Here is a 21587-nt window from a genome sequence, read left to right as displayed (position 1 = left end):
CAGTGTTCGGGCCGGACGATGGGGGTGGAGATGCTCCTTCAGGTATACAGGGCCGAGGCCATTTAGGGCTTTAAAGATCAGCACCAACATTTTTAATTGTGCTCAGAAATGTACTGGGAGCCAATGTAGGTCTTTCAGGACCGGTGTGAAGTTGGTTCCTTACATATGTAATCAACAAAGCAGCCCCACTGCAGGAAGTCGGTGGCCATGGAGAGCTTTAAAGAGCCGCTCCTGGTCTCGCGTTTCAAGACATCCTTGCCTCCTGCTATGAAGGAGCAACATGATCCAATGCACTCCAAAAGGGGGCTGGAAGATGGAGGAGACTACAAACACCATCCTCCTGAGAGTGACCTGGTCACGCTGTCTTCTCTGCCCAGGTCTCATCAAGCATTCATCTGTGGGGTGTGACGTGTGGCTGACATAAGTTGTAGAAGCAACCACTTCACTGCGCCCCAGCAAGAGAAGCCGATGGACTCTCTGACCTTTCTTGGAGCTGCACTGAGATTCCAGAGCAAGGTCTCTTTCAACGTTTGTGTTTTCCTTTTCTTTTTAGAACAATGCATCTCAGTGGATGGGGCATAATGGGAAGCGTAGGACCTCTGTTGGGGGACATGTCATGCACCTTTTGGAGTAGTGGGTCCAGCTTTGGTCAAAGGTGCACTCAGCTCTCACCTGTGTGATGGTGCAGTAAAAAAGAAGAAGAGGTTAATGGTACTCTAGGGTGAATCAATAGAAGTATAGTGTCCGGATCAAGGGAAGTAATATAGTCTCTCTCTCTCTCTCTCTCTCATTTGCTTTTCTATTTTATCATATCATCCATGTACAATGTATACTGTGTTACAGTCAAACACATGGTAATAAGAAAGAAAGAAAAAGGTAGCATAAATATAAAACCTATGTATGAATAATAATAGCAACATAACTTATTCCTCCAATTTATTTGACTCATAAAGGTAAAGGTAAAGGGACCCCTGACCATTAGGTCCAGTCGTGGCTGACTCTGGGGTTGCAGTGCTCATCTCGCTTTATTGGCCGAGGGAGCCGGCATACAGCTTCCGGGTCATGTGGCCAGCATGACTAAGCCGCTTCTGGCGAACCAGAGCAGCACACAGAAACGCTGTTTACCTTCCCGCCGGAGCGGTACCTATTTATCTACTTGCACTCTGATGTGCCTTCAAACTGCTAGGTGGGCAGGAGCAGGGACCGAGCAACGGGAGCTCACCCCATCACGGGGATTCGAACCGCCAACCTTCTGATCGGCAAGTCCTAGGCTCTGTGGTTTAACCCACAGCACCAACCACATCCCATTATTTGACTCTTATAAACCTTAATGTTAATTCCCCTACCACTTTCCCCCTAGTTTCCTATCTTTTCAACTGTGTTTTCTTGCTCTACTAAGTAGTTTCCATTACCATACACTCTCCCACTGCTGAGTATTTTTTCCCCCACAGTCTGTTACACTTTTCTTGATATAGTATTGTTCCATATAATCTATATGGAATGTCCAGTCCTCTTTTAAATTCTTGTCATCTTTATTTCTTAATCTATTTGTCATGCAGGCAAGTTCCAATATTTTAAGATGCCATTCTTCTCTTGATGGTACTGCATCTGTTCTCCACTTTTGTGCTACCAAAATTTGAGCCGCTGTAGTCCCATCCATACAGGATGTGGGTGGCGCTGTGGGTTAAACCACAGAGCCTAGGACTTGCCGATCAGAAGGTCGGTGGTTCGAATCCCCACGACGGGGAGAGCTCCCGTTGCTCGGTCCCAGCTCCTTCCAACCTAGCAGCTTGAAAGCACATCAAAGTACAAGTAGATAAATAGGTACCACTCCGGCGGGAAGGTAAACGGCGTTTCCGTGCGCTGCTCTGGTTCGCCAGAAGTGGCTTAGTCATGCTGGCCACATGACCCGGAAGCTGTACGCCGGCTCCCTCGGCCAATAAAGCAAGATGAGCACTGCAACCCCAGAGTCAGCCACGACTGGACCTAATGGTCAGGGGTCCCTTTGCCTTTACTAGTCACATCCATAAAGTAGTTTGATTGGGGTGGGGGGCTGTTTCTGTTGTTATTATTCCCAGAAGGAAAGCTTCTGGGTTTTTGGGAAAGCTTCTTTTAAGCATTTTCTTAAATTCGTTGGCACATTTTTTCATTCATGGTGGTCTTTCAGAATAATAAAAGAATTCTGGGTGATGGTATTAGTTCCACACTATTCTGTCTTGGTCGGACCTCACCTGGAATCCTGTTTCCAGTTGTAGGTGCCACAATTTGAGAAGGATATTGACAAACTGGAAAGCATAATGCTAGCGGTCAACAAAAGAGGTTTAAAGACTCTCTCAAGGCAAATCTTTAAAAATGTAGTATAAACACTGACAACTGGGAAACACTGGCCTGCGAGCGCTCCAGTTGGAGAACAGCCTTTGCCAAAAGTGTCATGGGCTTTGAAGACACTCGAACAAAGGCAAGCTTGGCAAACCCTCGCCATGATCAACTCCTTCCCAGAAACCAATGTCCCCACTGTGGAAGGATGTGTGGAACCAGAATTGGCCTCCACAGTCACTTACAAACTCATTGTTAAAACCGTGTTTATGGAAGACAATCTTACTCGGCTACAAGTGATCGCCAAAGAAGAAGAAGAAGATTCTGCCTTGGTCAGACCATACCTGGGGTCCTGTGTCCAGTTCTGGGTGTTGCTATTTCAGAAGGATATTGATAAGCTGGAAGGTGTGCAGAGGAGGGCAACCAAGATGATCAAAGGTCTGGAAGCCAAGCCTTATGGGGAAAGGTTGAAGGAGCTGGATATGTCTAGCCTGGAAAAGAGGAGACTGAGAGAAGATATGATAGACATCTTCAACCATCTCAAGGGCTGTCACATGGAAGATGGAGCAAGCTTGTTTTCTCCTGCTCTGGAACCTCAGACTCGAGGAGATGTCCTCAAGTTATAAGAAAGGAGATTCCGACTAAACTTTCGGGGAAAACTTTCTGAAGGTAGGAGCTGTTTGGCAGTGAAACAGACTCCCACATGAGGTGATGGACTCTCCTTCCTTTGAATTTGGATGGCCATCTTTTGGGGTTTTTTAAAAAATCAGTGGTTCCTTCATTCCAGGAAATGGACGACTCTTGGTGCCCCAACTCTACGATTCTATTATTCTAAAGTCCTCCATCTCTCTCCCTCTCTCTCTCTGCCTCCCATTTCCTTACACAAAGTTTGACCCTCAGCACCTTGAAAACCGTAAGACTCTCAGAGGGGGGAAAGTATTAAAAGTCTATAAACCAGTGGAGTAATATAATACGCTCCCAGTAACCGCGTAAACATGTGTGTGTAATAATAAGTTATTAAGAACCCGCAAGCCGCTGTGTCAGAGCTCGCAGGCTGGCACGCTTCAGAAATTTGGTAGGTTTTTTTTGCATATTTATGTACGTAGTCAAAATAGAAGTTTCCACCCTTCCGAGAACTGACCTGCCAAATCTGGGAAAGACTCAAAAAAATGTGTGTCAATGGCGAGTGAAGGACACCAGCGGTGCATCGCGATGGATGGGGAGACGGAGCGTTGCCATTTCCCCGAATTTTGGAACTGACTGATCAAAGGTTAGCACAGCTGGAGATGGAGGCAAGAAATCCTTCAGAGGCACTGAAGGATAAATTGGATAATCTTGATTGAGGATGGGCACCCAATGGAAAGCCACTTCCGCCCTGCAGAGGAGGTGCGGTTTCGGGCTTCAAGGGCCCAGCCCCCGCACGATTGGGAGACTCTGCAGCCGCATCACCCCCTGGCCATCCAATCGGCTGGCTCTGGGGGCATGGCCTGCCCTATTTAAGGCAGGCGTGGCTGGGGATCTCCCTCTTTTGCCCCCTACCAGCCGTTCCTGTTTCCCACCATCCCACCCTTTAAGGTTTTTGTTCCTTGACCTTGCTATGGACCTTGGTTTGTCGCCATTGAGGGGCCTGGTAGGAATTTTCCCACTTGGCAAATTGGCACCAGCCACTTGGTTTTTGCCTACCTCATAGCAAATCGTCACAACTTTATTGGTATTAGCAGTTAGACATTGGTATTGGTATTGTTTTGTAGATGGAAGAGGGGAGGAAGCGCCATCAACTGCCCCGCATATTGAAGGGTAGTTCGATAAAGGATTCCAGGGGGCGTAGCCCTGTCCGGAGCCTATGGAGGTGAGGGCCTAAGGCACATCCCCTATCTGTGACCCCGGGGGAGTTCCTAGTTGATGTGCATCATCAGGACTCCCCCTACTGGCAGTTAACCCTTCCCAGAGTTCAAGCGGATGGGCTGAAGTCAGATATAGTCGGTTAGGACCAATGCCTAAGCCAATACTGCTCATCACCTGTAACCAATAAAGCTGTGGCCTTATTTAGCCCATTAACCTTAATAACTGTGTCATGTGTCTTTATTTCCACTGGGGGGGACTCACCACGCAACTAGGATTGTGTGCAGCTCTCCATCTTATTCACATATAAATTTATTAAATTTACACACACACCCTTTCCTCTCAAAGGAGTAAACCCAACCAAAAGAGAATGCAATTAAAACTTCTCAAAAACATTTTTTTTAAAAAAAAAAACACCCTTCTAAAAGGAGTTTAAGACTCCTTAAAAACAGTTGAAGAAATCCCAGCTAATAATTTCATGGTTGCTATAGATGGTACCTAACCCCTGTAAAATTAGCAAAGATATATCACAATAGTGATAATCTATGTTGGAAATGTAAAGAAAAAGAAGGTACCTTTTATCATATGTGGTGGACCTGCCCCAAGGTGAAAGACTTCTGGGAGAAGATTTATAATGAATTGAAAAAAATGCTGAAATATACATTTACTAAGAAACCAGAGGCCTTTCTTCTTGGAATAACAGGTTTGGAATTGCCCAAGAAAGATGTTAGACTGTTTTTGTATACCACAACCGCAGCTAGAATTTTGCTAGCTAAGAACTGGAAAACACAAGAAGTCCCAACAGTGGAGGAATGGCAGATGATGGACTTTTCGGAGCTAGCCGACCTGACTGGAAGAGTCTGCGACCAGAAGGAGGAGGAGTACCAGGAGGAATGGAGGAAATTCAAAGACTATTTAGTTAAATATGCTAAGATAATTTAAATAGAAATACTTGCAAAATCTAGATAGGCTTAGGATTTAAATATGTGATGTTATAGAATAACATGTTTAAATTTAAAATGAAAAGAAAGAAAGACGTTAATTGATTAAGTAAATTTTATGAGAATTTTGTTTTGGAAAACCGTTATAATGATATATATTGAAACTCAGCCAGTTTGTTATTAAGAGTGGAATAATTACAGTTAGGATTTATGTTTGTTTGTTTATAAATTTCAGAAAATCAATAAATTTTTTTTGGGGGGGGAATAATAATAATTTCTGGATTTTCAGGAACAGGTCTTTCATCCACCAAGTCCCTGGGTAAACAGGAATAGATTTAGGTTCTTCCATAAAGTCAATGGTGCGGGAGATAAAGGCCTTGGAGGGGTGGTGTTTCCCCACAAATGGGGAGCCGCCATCAAGAAGGCCCTGTCAGGACGTCGCCACCAACTGGCCAATTTCATGCATCCCTTGCCCTGATTTCATGTGGGTGGCAAGGAGGGAGAGTGATAAAAAGAGAATAAAGAAGGGAGGGAAGGGGATGGCCCCATAATGTTTCTCTCCAGCCTTGGCTGCTTCCAGTATCATCCATCTCCCCCACTCCTTTGAGGACCCGAGGGAATATGGTCCTCAACAGCAACAAGAAGATTGCCCTTATCCTTGATCTGGATTTATCCGGGAATTGAGAAGGCATTTCCAAAGCAGCCGCCATGGGGAAGGTGGGTGGTGTCTTGATTAAGTGAGACTTCGTAACTTTTACTGGAATATGGACTGATTCAAAACACATTGAAGTCTCGCTAAGCCCATAACAGATAAACATCCCTTGTGGTGCATGATTCAATAATACAGTGCTGTGGTTTCACCCCCCCACTTTTCTTGCAATGAATAATCATCATGCAACCTCAGCTTACAATGTTAGAAACCCCAACACGGAGCTTTTTTTATTTTGGTGGTGTGTCCTTACGTCTCGAGATGGGAACGTCTCTTCTGGGTGATACAAGAAACAGGCCATGTGTGGCCTGTGTGTGTCTATTTGACCATCAGGACCCTCTGAAGGATGTTTCTACTCCATATCCCACCTATATCTGAATATAAATAAATTATTATTATTAAGACATCCAAAGGCAGACCTGTTTAGAAGAAGAAGAAGAGGAGTTTCGATTTGATATCCCACTTTATCACTACCCGAAGGAGTCACAAAGTGGCTCACAATCTCCTTTCCCTTCCTCCCCCACAACAAACACTCTGTGAGGTGAGTGGGGCTGAGAGACTTCAAAGAAGTGTGACTGGCCCAAGGTCACCCAGCAGCTGCAGGTGGAGGAGTGGAGACGCGAACCCGGTACCCCAGATTACGAGTCTACCGATCTTAATCACTACACCACACTGGATCATAGGGAAGGTTTTAATGTTCAATAGACTATTGTATTTTAGTATTTTGTTGGACACAACCTTGATGACAGAAAGTGAGGAGGAATTAAAGAACCTTTTAATGAGGGTGAAAGAGGAGAGCGCAAAATATGGTCTGAAGCTCAACATCAAAAAAACAAAGATCATGGCCACTGGGCCCATCACCTCCTGGCAAATAGAAGGGGAAGAAATAGAGGCAGTGAGAGATTTTACTTTCTTGGGCTCCATGATCACTGCAGATGGCGAAAGCAGTCACAAAATTAAAAAACGACTGCTCCTTGGGAGAAAGGCGATGGCAAACCTAGGCAGCATCTTAAAAAGCAGAGACATCATCTTGCCAACAAAGGTCCGTATAGTTAAAGCTATGGTTTTCCCAGTAGTGATGTATGGAAGTGAGAGCTGGACCATAAAGAAGGCTGATCACCGAAGAATTGATGCTTTTGAATTATGGTGCTGGAGGAGACTCTTGAGAGTCCCATGGACTGCAAGAAGATCAAACCTATCACTTCTTAAGGAAATCAGCCCTGAGTGCTCACTGGAAGGACAGATCCTGAAGCTGAGGCTCCAAGACTTTGGTCACCTCATGAGAAGTGAAGACTCCCTGGAAAAGACCCTGATGTAGGGAAAGATTGAGGGCACAAGGAGAAGGGGACGACAGAGGACGAGATGGTTGGACAGTGTTCTCGAAGCTACCAGCATGAGTCTGACCAAACTGTGGGAGGCAGTGGAAGACAGGAGTGCCTGGCGTGCTCTGGTCCAGGGGGTCACGAAGAGTCGGACATGACTGAACGACTAAACAACAACAACATTTTGTTGGAAGCTGCCCAGAGTGGCTGGGGAAACCCAGCCAGATGGGTGGGGATATAAATAATAAATAATTATTATTATTATTATTATTATTATTATTATTATTATTATTATTAACCGCCATGGGGTCCTTTACCCTTTTTATAACTTTTACCTTTGTTGTCCATAAACTGTTGGTGTTTCTCTGTGTCATGGCCCACTTCTCCGCTCCATAACACATCACAAGTAACATGCACGCATCAAACACTTCTGTGATCAACTCTAAGGTAATGTTTCCATTTTTCAATATGAAGCTGAGATTTCCAAAGGCCGTCCATGATTGTTTCATTGTCCTTTCATTTCTACTGTTTGGTTTTCTCTTCTCAGCATGATTTCTAAGCAGATATGTAATTCACCTTGCTCTGTTTCTTTATTTTCTAATTGTAGTTCATTCTCTTCTTGATATAAATCATAGGTAAAGGTAAAGGGACCCCTGACCATTAGGTCCAGTCGTGACCGACTCTGGGGTTGTGGCGCTCATCTCGCTTTACTGGCCGAGGGAGCTGGCGTACAGCTTCCGGGTAATGTGGCCAGCATGACTAAGCCGCTTCTGGTGAACCAGAGTAGTGCACGGAAACGCCGTTTACCTTCCCGCTGGAGTGGTACCTATTTATCTACTTGCACTTTGATGTGCTTTCGAACTGCTAGGTTGGCAGGAGCAGGGACCAAGCAACAGGAGCTCACCCCGTCACAGTGATTCGAACCGCCAACCTTCTGATCTGCAAGTCCTAGGCTCTGTGGTTTAACCCACAGCGTCACCCGTGTCCCTGATATAAATCATATCAATTAGCAAACGCAAAATCTTGCACTATCATGCCCACCTCTGCTCCCTTTTCTGGTGACACATTTTCCCTACCTACTCTGGCGAGCCACTGCAAGTCAGAGTAGACAGCCGGCAAGCTCCACCACTGGCTCATCATGACACGGCTTGGGTATGGAAACCATTATCCTCAAACAGAGACAGCAGGCAGTGGAGGAGGAATATTCCACAACGATTATGAGTCGTTTTTATTCTCAGCAGGAAGCAGAGTCACTGTCGAGAAAGGGGCTGGGTCTGTTTGTCTGCAGGCTTTGTTATTTTCTTCCAGACCCGCCGTCACTCAGCAGATGGTAGCAAAATTTGACATCTCCCGGCTATCCTGTCTGCTGGTGGCTGGACACTCTCAAAAGGGAATAGCTTCTGACGGCTTGTTAAAGTTTGTTGCTGCTCCATCCCTCTGCTGGATCCGTTTCATGCTTTTCCAAATAAGATCTGTTTTGTGTGCTTGGTGCCCATACGCACAGCTGGCCTGTACGAAAACATTCCAGAAAAGGAAAAAGAGAGAAAAGGTCGATGCAATAAAAGAGGATTGCAGAGTCATCCAGAATCATAGAGTTGGAGGGTCATCTGTTTCAACCCCTGAAATGTTGGAATCGCAGCTAAAGAATTCCTGACAGATGGGCATCCTATTGGTATTTCGCAACTTTGGCCTGTTGCAGGATCTTAGCCAGACCCAGTTGAATATAGCTGTGATAGCCTGGGATTCAGACTCGGAGGCTGAACCTGAGGAATCCCAGCCTGCACAGGAGTCCCCGCCTCCAGAACCAGCTGAGCCGGGGCTGGGGCATGAGCCTGAAGGGTCCTCACCTGTGCTGGATCCTCAGGTGCAGGCACCAGCTGAGTCTGCTCTGGCTCCTGAGGTGATGGAGGACCCATTGCCTGCAGGTGCTCCACTCTCAGCCCCGTCAGGGGAAGCTGAGGTTGCCTCTGGGTCCGGTAACCCTCCAGCCTCTCTTAAACTGCAGAGGCTCAGGGCAGAGAGGCGGAGGGAACTAAGTTCCCGCAGGAGGAGTGCTCACCGCCAGGCCAGGAGAGGCGAGTCACCTGTGGACCGGGGCTGCCCTATGCCTCGGGGCAGATAAAAGCCAGCCAGCCCCAGTCCCAGGTTGCGGGAGCAACATTGTTGGTAGCCTGTTCCTGCCTGCACCCTGTCCTGCTCTTCTGCCAGAGTTCCTGACCTTACCCGACTTCCTGCCTTGGACCCAGCTTCAGCTTTGACGGACAGCCTCCACACCGCACCCCCGACCTCGGACTGGACTCGGACCTCGCCGCACGGTTAACCCTCGGGACGAAGCACAATAGCAGAGCATACACAGACTTCTGGAAACAATCCGTTGCAGGCAGGAAGGATGAAGCAGGAACAAGTCGCTGCTACCAGTAACTTGGTTACTTAGAGGTGTTTATTCAGTAGACTACAATTAAACTCTCTCTCTTAACAAACTCCAAATGACTCTCAGGGCACCACACTGACCAACCAACTATCCAGCCCAGGAAGGTCATGAGTCATCATGGCTATGTGGAGACCTCGACCTATAGTAGAGCTGTATCCAAGGTTCCATACCTTTAGGCAGAATAATTCCCTCTGCTCAGTCTTCTTGGCCTTCAGCCAACTCTTAATTGCTTTGTGTGAAGCTGCACGTAGGCAAAATCCCAACACATCCAACCTCTGCTTGAAAACCTTCAAGGAAAGAGAGTCCACCAGCTCCCAAGGGAGTTTGTTCCACAACTGAACAGCTCGTGGTGTCAAAAATTTCTTCCAGATGTTCAGTCACAATCTCCTTTCTTGTAACTTTGAATCCTACCTTCCAGAGCAGGAGAAAACAAGCTTGTTCCATCTTCCATGTGACATGCATTGATATATTTGAAGACCGCTAGCGTAGCTCCTTTCCGTCTCCTCTTTTCCAGGTCAAATGCGCCCAGTTCCCTCAACTGTTTCTCCTAAGGCTTGGTTACCAGACCCTTGATCATCTTGGTTGCTGTCAGAAGTCCAGGTTCCCCGCTTGATAACACAGTAAGTTCGGATAATTAAAAAGGAGGATTTATTGCCAAAAAAACACACACCAAAAAAACAAACAGATAACTCTGGACAGCTCCAACAAAGCCTCCAGTATCATTACTCAAGATGACCCTTCTGAAGACTCCTTCCGGTGTCTACAGAATATATTGAACTTTCGCACCTTACGTCTTTTGTTTTGCTTCCTGTCTAACAGCCCTCCCATTCACCAATTCTGCAGACTTATTGGATCAGCTCCAACCTCTTCCTTTTCTGAGAGAATCTCTCTGTCCCTGTTCGCGCCTGTTTGAGCTGCCGGAGAGCTTTGGCTGTGTTCCAGCCCGCTCTCAGCTACAGCCTTATCAGCTGTCAAGGTTAGGAAGAGTTAAGTCTGCAGCTCCCAGCTCTCCCCCTGTCTGACTCACATCTAAGCCTCTCTGTTCCTTGCGGCTTTCTTCGCTTGGAGCTGGCTGATTCCTGACAGTTGCCTTCCTCAGCACCTGTTCCAGCTTATCCATATCCTTCTTAAATCGTGGGGCCTAGAACTAGACACAAGACTCCGGCTGTGGTCTGGTCAAGGAGCACTATCACCTCTCTTGATGTGGATAACATACTTCTGTCGATGCAGTCTACAATTGCAATAGCTTTCTTGCGTCAGGATTTGGGCCAAAAGGTTACCTCCATATTTACCTCCATAAATAACAACAATTTGGAAGTTCCGAGCCCCAAGGAGGTTAGATTGGCCACAACCAGGACCAGGGCCTTTTCAGGAAGTTCCTGCAGCCAATCAGAAGCCATGCTGGACGTTCGGCTTCCGAAAATTATTTGAAAACCGGAACACTCGCTTCTGGGTTTCGATTGTTCGGGAGCCAATTTGTTCAGGGGCCAAGGCATTCGAGATCCAAAGTACAACTGTATGCTGATACGGTAGTACCTCGGGTTATACACGCTTCAGGTTACATACGCTTCAGGTTACAGACTCCCCTAACCCAGAAATAGTACCTCGGGTTAAGAACTTTGCTTCAGAATGAGAACAGAAATTGTGCGGAAGCCCCATTAGCTAAAGTGGTGCTTCAAGTTAAGAACAGTTTCAGGTTAAGAACGGGCCTCCGGAACGAATTAAGTACTTAACCTGGAATTTACAATGACTGGAATTTAGCCCAGCTGCTTCTTTTGAGATACGTGGTCCAGCCCTACATGGTGAGCGAGTCCCAGGTAACTACCATAGAATTACCAGAATTTTCAAAAGTAAGGGGTCTGTGGCTTGGCTTTTGAGGGGGTCTTCAGTAATTAGCTAATTGGGAACCACTGTTCTAAATAGTTGTTTTATATACAGTGGACGCTCGGGTTGCGAACGTGATCCGTGTGGGAGGCACGTTCGCAACCCGCAGCATTCACAGCCCACAGCGCCGCGTCTGTGCACGCATGGGTCACAATTCAGTGCTTCTGTGTTTCTGCGCATGCGCGATTTAGTGTTTCTGTGCATGCGCGAGCGCCAAAACCCAGAAGTAACCCGTTCTGGTACTTCCGAGTTTCGGCACATCCGTAACCTGAAAACGTGCAACCTGAAGCGTCTGTAACCCGAGGTATGACTATATATATCTGATAATGATATTCTTTTATTCTCTTTTTAAACCGCTTTGAGGTTCTTGGGCTTTTGTTTTACAATCGAGCGGTGTATAAATGTTATGAAAGAAACACATTATAAAATGAGCTCATGCCAGGGAGGTCCAATCTTCTGTGAGAGACACTCAAAAGGAAGTGTTTTTGCAGAGGCTGTCCAGCGTCTCGCGAGACAGGCAGAATTAACACCTCAAAAATAATGTGAAACTGCTCATTTCATGGATGGTGAACGTATTGCCCCTCCATCCTTCAGGGAAGAGGGGAAAGAAGAGCCAGGAAGGGTCAGATGCCAGTCTCCTGAGAGGAAAATCTCATGCCGGCCACTCCAGCCTACCTCGGCAAATGATTTATTTTTCTTCAGGGGAGCGCTAAACTTCAAAGTTCAGATTAATGAGATAGAAACACTTTCCAGGTGCTCCCCAAGGGGGTGCAATATATCAAGGTGAGACTGTCATGGTGAAACTTTCCACAAGGATGTGATGGGTTGGTAGGCACAGAATTTATTTATTTTTCTAAAGGGGGGGGGGAGGAAAGGTGTGCGGTGATGACAGAGGCAATTGTGAAGCTGTGCCATGCCACAAATTTCCGACAGATGAGTTAGAAGATTTCAGATAGAGGAAAGGAAGAACTGCCTCACACAGTTCTTTTTTTAAAGGATTTGATCCCGCAAATTGACTCTAAAAGATGATTAGATGCATTCATGGAGGAGAGGGCTATTGATGGCTATGCTCTCATACCCTCCAACATTTCTCTGATGAAAATAGGGATGTCCTATTAATAATAATAAGAGACACCACCTTGCCAACAAAGGCCCGCATAGTTAAAGCTATGGTTTCCCCAGTAGTGATGTATGGAAGTGAGAGCTGGACCATCAAGAAGGCTGATCGCCGAAGAATGGATGCTTTTGGATTATGATGCTGGAGGAGACTCTTGAGAGTCCCATGGACTGCAAGAAGATCAAACCTCTCCATTCTGAAGGAAATCAGCCCTGAGTGGTCACTGGAAGGACAGATCCTGAAGCTGAGGCTCCAATACTTTGGCCACCTCATGAGGAGAAGAAGAGTTTGGATTTGATATCCTGCTTTATCACTATCTGAAGGAGTCTCAAAGCGGCTAACATTCTCCTTTCCCTTCCTCCCCCACAACAAACACTCTGTGAGGTGAGTGGGGCTGAGAGACTTCAGAGAAGTGTGACTGGCCCAAGGTCACCCAGCAGCTGCATGTGGAGGAGCGGAGACGCGAACCCGGTTCCCCAGATTGCAAGTCCACCGCTCTTAACCACTACACCACACTGGCTCTCCAGACTCCCTGGAAAAGACCCTGATGTTGGGAAAGATGGAGGGCACAAGAAGTGGACGACAGAGGAGAGATGGTTGGACAGTGTTCTCGAAGCTACTAACATGAGTTTGACCAAACTGCGGGAGGCAGTGGAAGACAGGAGTGCCTGGCGTGCTCTGGTCCATGGGGTCACAAAGAGTCGGACACAACTAAAGGACTAAACAACAACAATAATAATGTCATCATTATTATCATACCCCGCCCATTTGACCAGATTGCCCCAGCCACTCTGGGCTGCTTCCAACAAATATAAACACATGATCAAACATTAAACATAAGAAAGCTTTCCTAAACAGATGTTTTGTATAGGTTGTGTAGTTACCTAGCTCCTTGGCTCTGGGGTTTCAGAACTCCACAACCTCCAACTTTTCTCCAGTGAAAATAGAGAAACCCCAAGGAAAAGCAGGACCTTCCAGGATCAAATCTGAAACTGGGACGGCTTCTGCAAATCCAGGACTGTCCCTAGAACAGCCTTTCTCAACCTGTGGGTCCCCAGATGTTGTTGAACTACAACTCCCATCACCCCTAGCTAGCAAGGCCAGAGCTCAGAGATGATGGGAGTTGTAGTCCAACAACATCTGGGGACCCACAGGTTGAGAACTGCTGACCTAGAAAATAGGGACACTTGGAGGGTCTGTATTGTGCCTTCAGTGTCACAGGCAATATGTCTCTGAAGGTCATTTATTGTGGATCACAAGTGGGGAGGGTGTTCTTGCACCCGGGGGTGTCCCCCCCACACACAAGCTTTCCTCCTCTAGGAAGCCCACAAAGAAGATCTGAACACAACAACTGTGATGGCCTGGGATTCAGACTCAGAGGCTGAACCTGAGGAATCCCAGCCTGCACAGGATTCCCCGCCTCCAGAACCAGCTGAGCCGGGGCTGGGGCATGAGCCTGAAGGGTCCTCACCTGCGCAGGACCCATTGCCTGCAGGTGCTCCACTCTCAGCCCCGTCAGAGGAAGCTGAGGTTGCCTCTGGGTCCGGTAGCCCTCCAGCCTCTCCGGAGCTGCAGAGGCTCAGGGCAGAGAGGTGGAGGGAACTAAGTTCCTGCAGGCGGAGTGCTCACCTACAGGCCAGGAGAGGTGAGTCACCTGTGGACCGGGGCCGCCCTATGCCTCGGGGCAGATAAAAGCCAGCCAGCCCCAGTCCCAGATTGCAGGAGCAACGTTGTTGCTAGCCTGTTCCTACCTGCACCCTGTCCTGCTCTTCCGCCAGAGTTCCTGACCCCACCTGACTCCCCGCCTTGGACCCAGCTACAGCTTTGAGGGACAGCCTCCATACCACACCCTCGACCTCGGACTGGACTCGGACCTTGCCTGTCGGTTAGCGCCCCGAGACCAGCACAACAACTCTCCCTTCTCGTGATTCACGGTCCTCAGAGGCACATCTCACCTCCAACGGTGGAGCAAGAACCTAGCCATTGTAGCTTTGGCTAGCCTTGTCCACGCATTTGCCTAATTAAACTGTGTTGATGAGCTTGGAAGTACCAAGGCCTTCATATTTGATGGATAACGACTATGGGGTTCGTTTCAAGGCAAGCATGTTAAATGTTCAGCCAGCCAACTCCCACGGCGAAAGAGAGATCCATTGCAACAATCCATTTCATTCTTTGTTTCTTCTCGCGCCTCTCCTGTAATTTATGTTAACATCTGACCATCCCGTCGTTGCTCACGCAATGGAGAAAGCAGAGGGGAGGCCTTTGTAATATGAATGAGTGTTCTTATCGGCGCGCCTTTCACATCCATATTGCGAAGGGATCAAAGCCCAGAGCTCTGTCATGTCAAAACACCCAAACATGGCTGCGCTTCTCTTCCAGCTGTTAAACTAATCTTCCTCTGGAGGAGATTAGGAAGTTGCCTTAAACAGAGCCCGGCCATTCATCCATCTAGCTCCTCAGCGGCTACCAGACAGGAGTGTCTCTTCACCCTACCTGGAGATGCCAGAGATGGATAAATCTTCTACATTCAAAGCATGTGTTCTACCATAGAGCTGCGAACACAGGCAACTGCTTTATATGAAGCCAGACCACTGGTCCATAGATAGCTCAAGATCATCTATACTAGGAGTGGGGAACATCAAGTATGGGATGTGAATATTGCTGCCACCATTCACTGGCCCTGCTTCTGTGATAGGAATTTTGAGGTTTTAGATATATGGTAATGTTCATAAGTGTACCAACCAAGCACATACATAGATCAGCACAGGAAGACCGACCTGGAACCATTTTTTATTTCCAAACTGTCCCAAACTGACCAAATGTTTTCTCTGCGAGGTCAAAGGAAAATGGAAAAGCCTCCACATTGTCTTTTCCTTCACAAACCCTGTCTTAAGGGTATGTCTGTTTGAATAGGGTGTGAGCCTGTGACCTGGCCCAGGAACTAAGTATTTATCACTACAAAAGACTGGCCAGGCTACCCAGGAAATCCAATCAAGTAACCTGCCAGACAGGAGATAAACAACGACAGGAGAAAAACAATATTCAAATTTCTGTTTTAGACCGCCTTTTCTGTGATGTAGGTGTGATGTATCTGAGGGGTGGTCTTAGGTTACACCCCTTCTGTGATGTATGTATGATGTAGGGGGGTGGTCTTGATCTACAGGGTGGCAATTTCAAAAGTCCATATAAGGCCTTGCACACCATTGTTCTGGGTTCCTCCTCTCTCCTGCATGTGGTGAGTGAGGACCCTGTTGCAACAGATCAATAAAGATCAGGCTTACTAGCTGCTTTGCTTCTCAATATTCTCTGGTTGGCCTCTGTTATTCTCTCCTACCAATAGGGAACCTACCTAAGGACTCTATATGGGCTCTTGGATACGCCATAAGGGAAGAAGGGCAGATTTTTGTTTACAACACTTCACAGTGTATTTTCCCTAGCTGAGATATCTCACTGAACTCAGATAATGTCTCTTGTTTGTCTGGATGGAGATGAGAGTGCAGCGATACCCTGCCTGCAGTGCAAAGATAAAGATAAAGCTCACCTTCATTGCACAAACCACAGCAGTGTCTCCCTCGCCCACGGGTTGCCCAGAATGGCACAAGGTGCATGGGCCGAAAAAGGCTCCCCACACCTGATCAAATGTCAGGAGTGGAAGTCAAGAGCAATAAATCACACGGCATCAGTAAAGTTAACTCTATTTTCAAAGAGGTAAAAAAACCGTAAAGGACCCCTGGACGGTTAAGTCCAGTCAAAGGCGACTATGGGGTTGCGGCACTCATCTTGCTTTCTGGCCGAGGGAGCCGGTGTACTTCCACAGGCAGCTTTCCAGGCCGTGTGGCCAGCAGGACTAAACCGCTTCTGGCGCAACCGGACACCGTGACGGAAATCAGAACGCATGGAAACACCGTTTACCTTCCCGCCAGAGCGGTACCTTTTAATCTACTTGCACTGGTGTGCTTTTGAACTGCAAGGTTGGCAGGAGCGGGGACCGAGCAACGGGAGCTCACTCTGTCACAGGGATTCGAACTGCCAACCTTCCAATTGGCAAGCTCAAGAGGTTCAGTGGTTTAGACCACAGCGTCACCCACGTCCCATCTTCAAAGAAACGAACAGCTCACCAGGCTAGGCCTAGTGAGCACAGCGACTCTTCTCAGTAGATCTTGCCCCCTATGATCTGATGGTGATCCTGTTAGGAGCGTCCTACTCTCGTGTAAAACCCTGGCAGAGACACATGTCCGACTGGCATGTTCTCTCCCTCCTGGGCGGTTGTTCGGGAGCTTCAAAAGCTTTCTTCGGCCTGAAAATCACATACCAAAAGACATTTGCATGCTTAGGGATCTGCAGAGCATCCACAGTTTGCGTAACAGACCTCAGTAGCACAGCATGTTGGCTAATCTACGTTCATTTACATATAATACACTCGGAGCATTCTGCCTTAGCTCCTTCCTCCTTTCTCATCAGACAGCAAAGAGAAAAAGAACAAAGGACCATAGTCCCACTTCATGGAACACACTGTGGAATGAAAACATACACTGTCATGTGATAGACAACAATCCCATGACTGCAGACATGGGGAATGAATCTCCAACAGATCCTTCCCAAGCAATCTGAGACTACGGTGCCATTGCTGTCTTTGCTCCTCCTCTTTCATACCTCTTCTGGTCCTGGAAGAACAGCAGGAAGGGGAGCTTGTCGCAGCAGGAGTGGGAGACACCGGGGACTCTTCATTAGCCTGACTCTTCTCTGCCTCTTGCCCTCCTTCCTCTCCTGCTTTAGCTCCTGCCTCTGATTCTGGACTGCTTTCTGTCACAGACTCTTGCAGCTCACTAAACCCTGTTGCCTCTCTAGCTCCTGACACCTCCTCCTCCCTGTCTTCTCCCTCTTCTCCTTCGGAGCACTCATCATCATCCCGCCACAACCCTGAGCTTGCTTCCCTTGGGGGGTCCCTAAGCCGGTGCCTCCCATCATTCCAGCATTCCAAGTCCAGCCAATTCATCACATCTACATTGACTGGCAGAAGCTCTCCAGGGTTTCAGGCATGGAATTTCTCCCAGCCCTACCAGGAGATGCTCAGAATTTGAACCCGAGACCTTCCACATTCATGGAAGCTGCTCAACCACGGATGCCCCAGCCCTGATGGGAGTCATAATTGAAAACACCTGGAGGGTGCCAAGTTGGTAAAGGCTGGGTTATTTTATTGTAATGCATTTTTTAATGTTATGCTTTTTGATTATGGAGACTATATGTCAAACAACCAATAAATCATATTATTCCCCAGTTGTGGAACTTCCTCCCAAGAGAACTCAGGTAGGTCACCCTTGGCGTTCAGGGTGCATGTAAAACCTTCTTATTTATCCAGGCTTTGGGCTTCTCGTTGCATGAAGTTTTCGCACCGCTGGCTTGAACTGCTGTCTGCAGTCTGTTACGCCACTGTCTTGAATTGTTTTTAATGTGATCTTTATTATCGTGAGCTTCCCTGGGCTCTCTTTGGGGTGGGCAGGTGCGTTAGAAATCTGAAGTAATAAATGATTCATACAGAGATGGAGGAGAACGTTGATTCAGATTGCATTCAAAGGAAAATCTACCTACCGTATTTTTTGCTCTATAAGACTCACTTTTCCCCTCCTAAAAAGTAAGGGGAAATGTGTGTGCGTCTTATGGAGCGAATGCAGGCTGCGCAGCTATCCCAGAATCCAGAACAGCAAGAGGGATTGCTGCTTTCACCGCACAGCGATCCCTCTTGCTGTTCTGGCTTCTGAGATTCAGAATATTTTTTTTCTTGTTATCCTCCTCCAAAAACTAGGTGCGTCTTGTGGTCTGGTGTGTCTTATAGAGTGAAAAATACGGTAATTTGTGCTTTCCGAAACAAGACGCAAACAAAAAGAAAGCCATATTTCCTAAATTTGAACTTCTCCGAATTTTGCAACGTGGTCCTCCAGTCAAATAATGTGTGCAGAAATAAACATAACAGGGCGGTGCGTACATAAAAATGCATATCTTAGTGACTCAAACATACAGAAATGAAACTGGGGGGAAATTCCTTAGCTTTGTGCCTCGAGCAAAATTGCACACAAAAGTGTGTAACAGGGGGAAATTGTGTCAACATGCTGATGATTCTTCCTGAGGACTTTTCTTTCGTTTCAGTTGTAAATTGATGTGGAAATTTGAAGAACTGGGGAGAGCTGAACTTAAGCCTAGAAAAACGAGAACCTGAAATTGACCGATTCACTCATCCCTAGCTACAAACGGGGAAGATGAATCGAGATGAAAGTACGTTTCGGTAAACAAGAGAAACGGCTGGATCTTAAGCCGTGTCAACACAGCTATGTTTTCTGTCTAGCCATTTTCTGTCAGCCTTTGCCGTTCCCAAACGTTGAGACAATCCTTGGGAAATAAGAAGGGGGGGGGAGTCAAAATTTTCCGCATTCTTGGCGCTGCCCGAAAATTGCACATTTTGGGGTGGCCATCAAAAGGGATCTCTTTCTCTCTTTCTCTCACATTTGTGGACACATGCAAAAAACTTCAGATGCTATACTGCTTGTACAAATGAAAAATGTCTCCCACAAATCTCTTCCATCAGGGCAACGTTGACTCTGAGCAACTGCCCTCTATAATCCTTGATGGTTGCAGGACAACAGCAGGAGTTCCACCAATGCAGACATCTGAATTCCATCCCATCTGTGGCATTTTCTCTCCCCCCACTCTACCATTCACCAAACTCCCCCTCCCAGCTGTAATGAAACAGTCTTCTAACCCCGAGTTGTTATTTTTAATGGAGGGGGAATATTTCAGATTGTTGTGTTTTGTGACCTCGAGTTAGCACGGCGCAGCCCCGACGCTCCCACTGCAACCGTAAAGCGTTGGTTTTGGCGCTCGCTGCCGCTGACGAGGAAGCGATCCTTCACAAATATTATGATGTGCTTGTCATGTCGTAGCTGGCGCGAAGTGATCGATGGCGCGGCCGCCGAACTGCCCTGCGATTCCCCGGCTCTGCAAGACGTCTCCCTCTTCCTTGTGCTCCGCGGCCCGAGGAGATCGATTCTGCACATGCCAGAGAACTCCCAGAAGCCCTTCTGAGGAATGTCGGAGGAGCTCCCAGAGAGGACTGTGGCATGGCGGCGCATGAACCGCAAAAAGGTTTCGTCTCATGGCACGTCCCAGCCCATTACACCTTACGCTAAAATCAAGATGTGTTAACAGGAGGCGTTGGGAATCTGGTCTCTACCTGCTGGATCTTAGCCTGTCCTGGCAAATTCCAGAGGGACAGGAAGGAAGTGGGTGGGGAAAGGTTTTTCTCCCTCTCTCTCTCTCTCTCTTTTTAATATTAGTTTTTTATTAAATATTACAAGAAAAGAAAAAAGAAATAGAAACAAAAATCAATACATAACACTGTAAACACATTTGTCTACGTATTTTCCAACATGCAGACTAGAAAAGAAAAGAGACGAAAGATGAAAGAAAGAAAATACTTTTCATAATTAATAATACCAAATTTATACTTCAAACATTACAAAATATAAATCCTAGTTAAAATATTCTAAAAGACTTCCACCGCATTCACCACACGTCTCTTAGTTTACATCTGTTCTTCAGTCACTTCCTTTCTTTGAGTTCTTTCATAGTCCATCAAATCTTTGTGTTCTCTATATTCTTCACAAGGTTAGTCTAAGCACAACCAAACTTTCATATTTCATATTTAATAAGACACAAATCCAAAACTACGGTACAGAAACAATGGGAATGCTTAAATGAATGTTTACACAAGCAGGGCTCAAATACAAGGGTTTTTCTACCTCTCACTAGAGCTCGTGAACATCCAAGAATCAGCTGTGGGGTCTCAGAGCGGGTGATCTTCATAAAAGGGGAGGGGGAGGGAAGAGAAGGGAAATAAAAGATCAGGCTGAATTCAAATTAAAGGCCAGGCGGAATAACTGTCTTACAGGCCCTGCGGAAGGAAGTTGAATACTGCAGGGCCCTGGTCTCATGGGACAGAGCATTCCACAAGGGCGGAGCCATCACTGAGAAGGCCCTGGCCCTGATGGAGGATAGTCTGACTTCCTTAGGGCCCGGGACCTCTAAACTATGGATATTCATGGACCTTAAGGTCCTCTGCCGGGCATACAAGGAGAGGCGGTCCTGTAAATACAAGGGCCCGAAATACGATGATGATATATATAACATTTTTATACTGTCTTTTATGCTGCTTTTACAATTAAGTGTTTTAAATTTGTTGTTAGCCGCCCTGAGCCCGGTTTTTGAACCAGGAAGGGCGGGGGTATAAATAAAAATTTATTATAATTTAATTATAATTAATAATTTACTTTTTATAATTTAATTTAATTTAAAGGATGGGATTCTCTGGAAGGAGACTGTCATTTAGTACCAGGAAGGAACCCAGTCCGGTAGGATATTCTTTTGGGAAAGGCTGGCATCCATCTCTGGTTGCAACAGTGTGCCATATCTTTTGCTTCTGCTCTGTGTCTGGCCACAACAATCATGTTTGCTCAGCCGCTGCCAGAGTTTAGAAGGGAAACTCTGCAACATGCTCCTACTGTTTACCTGCCGAGTGGCCACTTCCTGCTTCAGCTTACCGACACATGACATGACTCATCCCCCATGCCAGAGTGTATTCATGGAGTAAGTTACGTCAGCTTGGTAACATTTTTTAAAATAAAGGATGCCTCCGATCTTCTGGAGAAAGCAGGACTGTATCCAATGATGTCCACAAAGGGTCTCTCTAGAAGTACATCAGCCTGGGAAAGAATGCAGGCAGCAATGCCCCAGGAAAGCTCAATTCCCTAATAATATTATTAGGTAAAGGGGTAAAGGGACCCCTGACCATTAGGTCCAGTCGTGGCCGACTCTGGGGTTGCGGCGCTCATCTCGCTTTATTGGCCGAGGGAGCCGGCGTACAGCTTCTGGGTCATGTGGCCAGCAGGACTAAGCCGCTTCTGGTGAACCAGAGCAGCGCACAGAAATGCCGTTTACCTTCCCACTGGAGCGGTACCTATTTATCTACTTGCAC

At 46.8% G+C, this 21587-nt stretch overlaps 1 protein-coding gene across 2 annotated transcripts in view; it reads right to left on the bottom strand.

The window, feature by feature from the left end:
* Window positions 1-653: 653 nt before the first annotated feature.
* UVRAG (UV radiation resistance associated) overlaps window positions 654-21587 on the bottom strand; it is a 134081-nt gene continuing 113147 nt past the window's right edge. The window contains exon 15 of one of the 2 annotated variants that reach the window (XM_053385420.1): window positions 654-672. In XM_053385420.1, coding sequence (XP_053241395.1) covers window positions 669-672 — 4 coding nt within the window. In that variant the 3' untranslated portion in view covers window positions 654-668. Of the gene's footprint in view, window positions 673-8343; window positions 8640-21587 lie in introns of those variants that run through there. The other variant, XM_053385419.1, reaches the window with a different exon arrangement.

This window comes from Podarcis raffonei, chromosome 4 (genome assembly GCF_027172205.1).
Source record: "Podarcis raffonei isolate rPodRaf1 chromosome 4, rPodRaf1.pri, whole genome shotgun sequence".
NCBI classification, from domain to species: Eukaryota; Metazoa; Chordata; class Lepidosauria; order Squamata; family Lacertidae; genus Podarcis; species Podarcis raffonei.
Note: the sequence above shows the minus strand (reverse complement) of the source record. Positions and strands in the feature narration are given on the sequence as shown.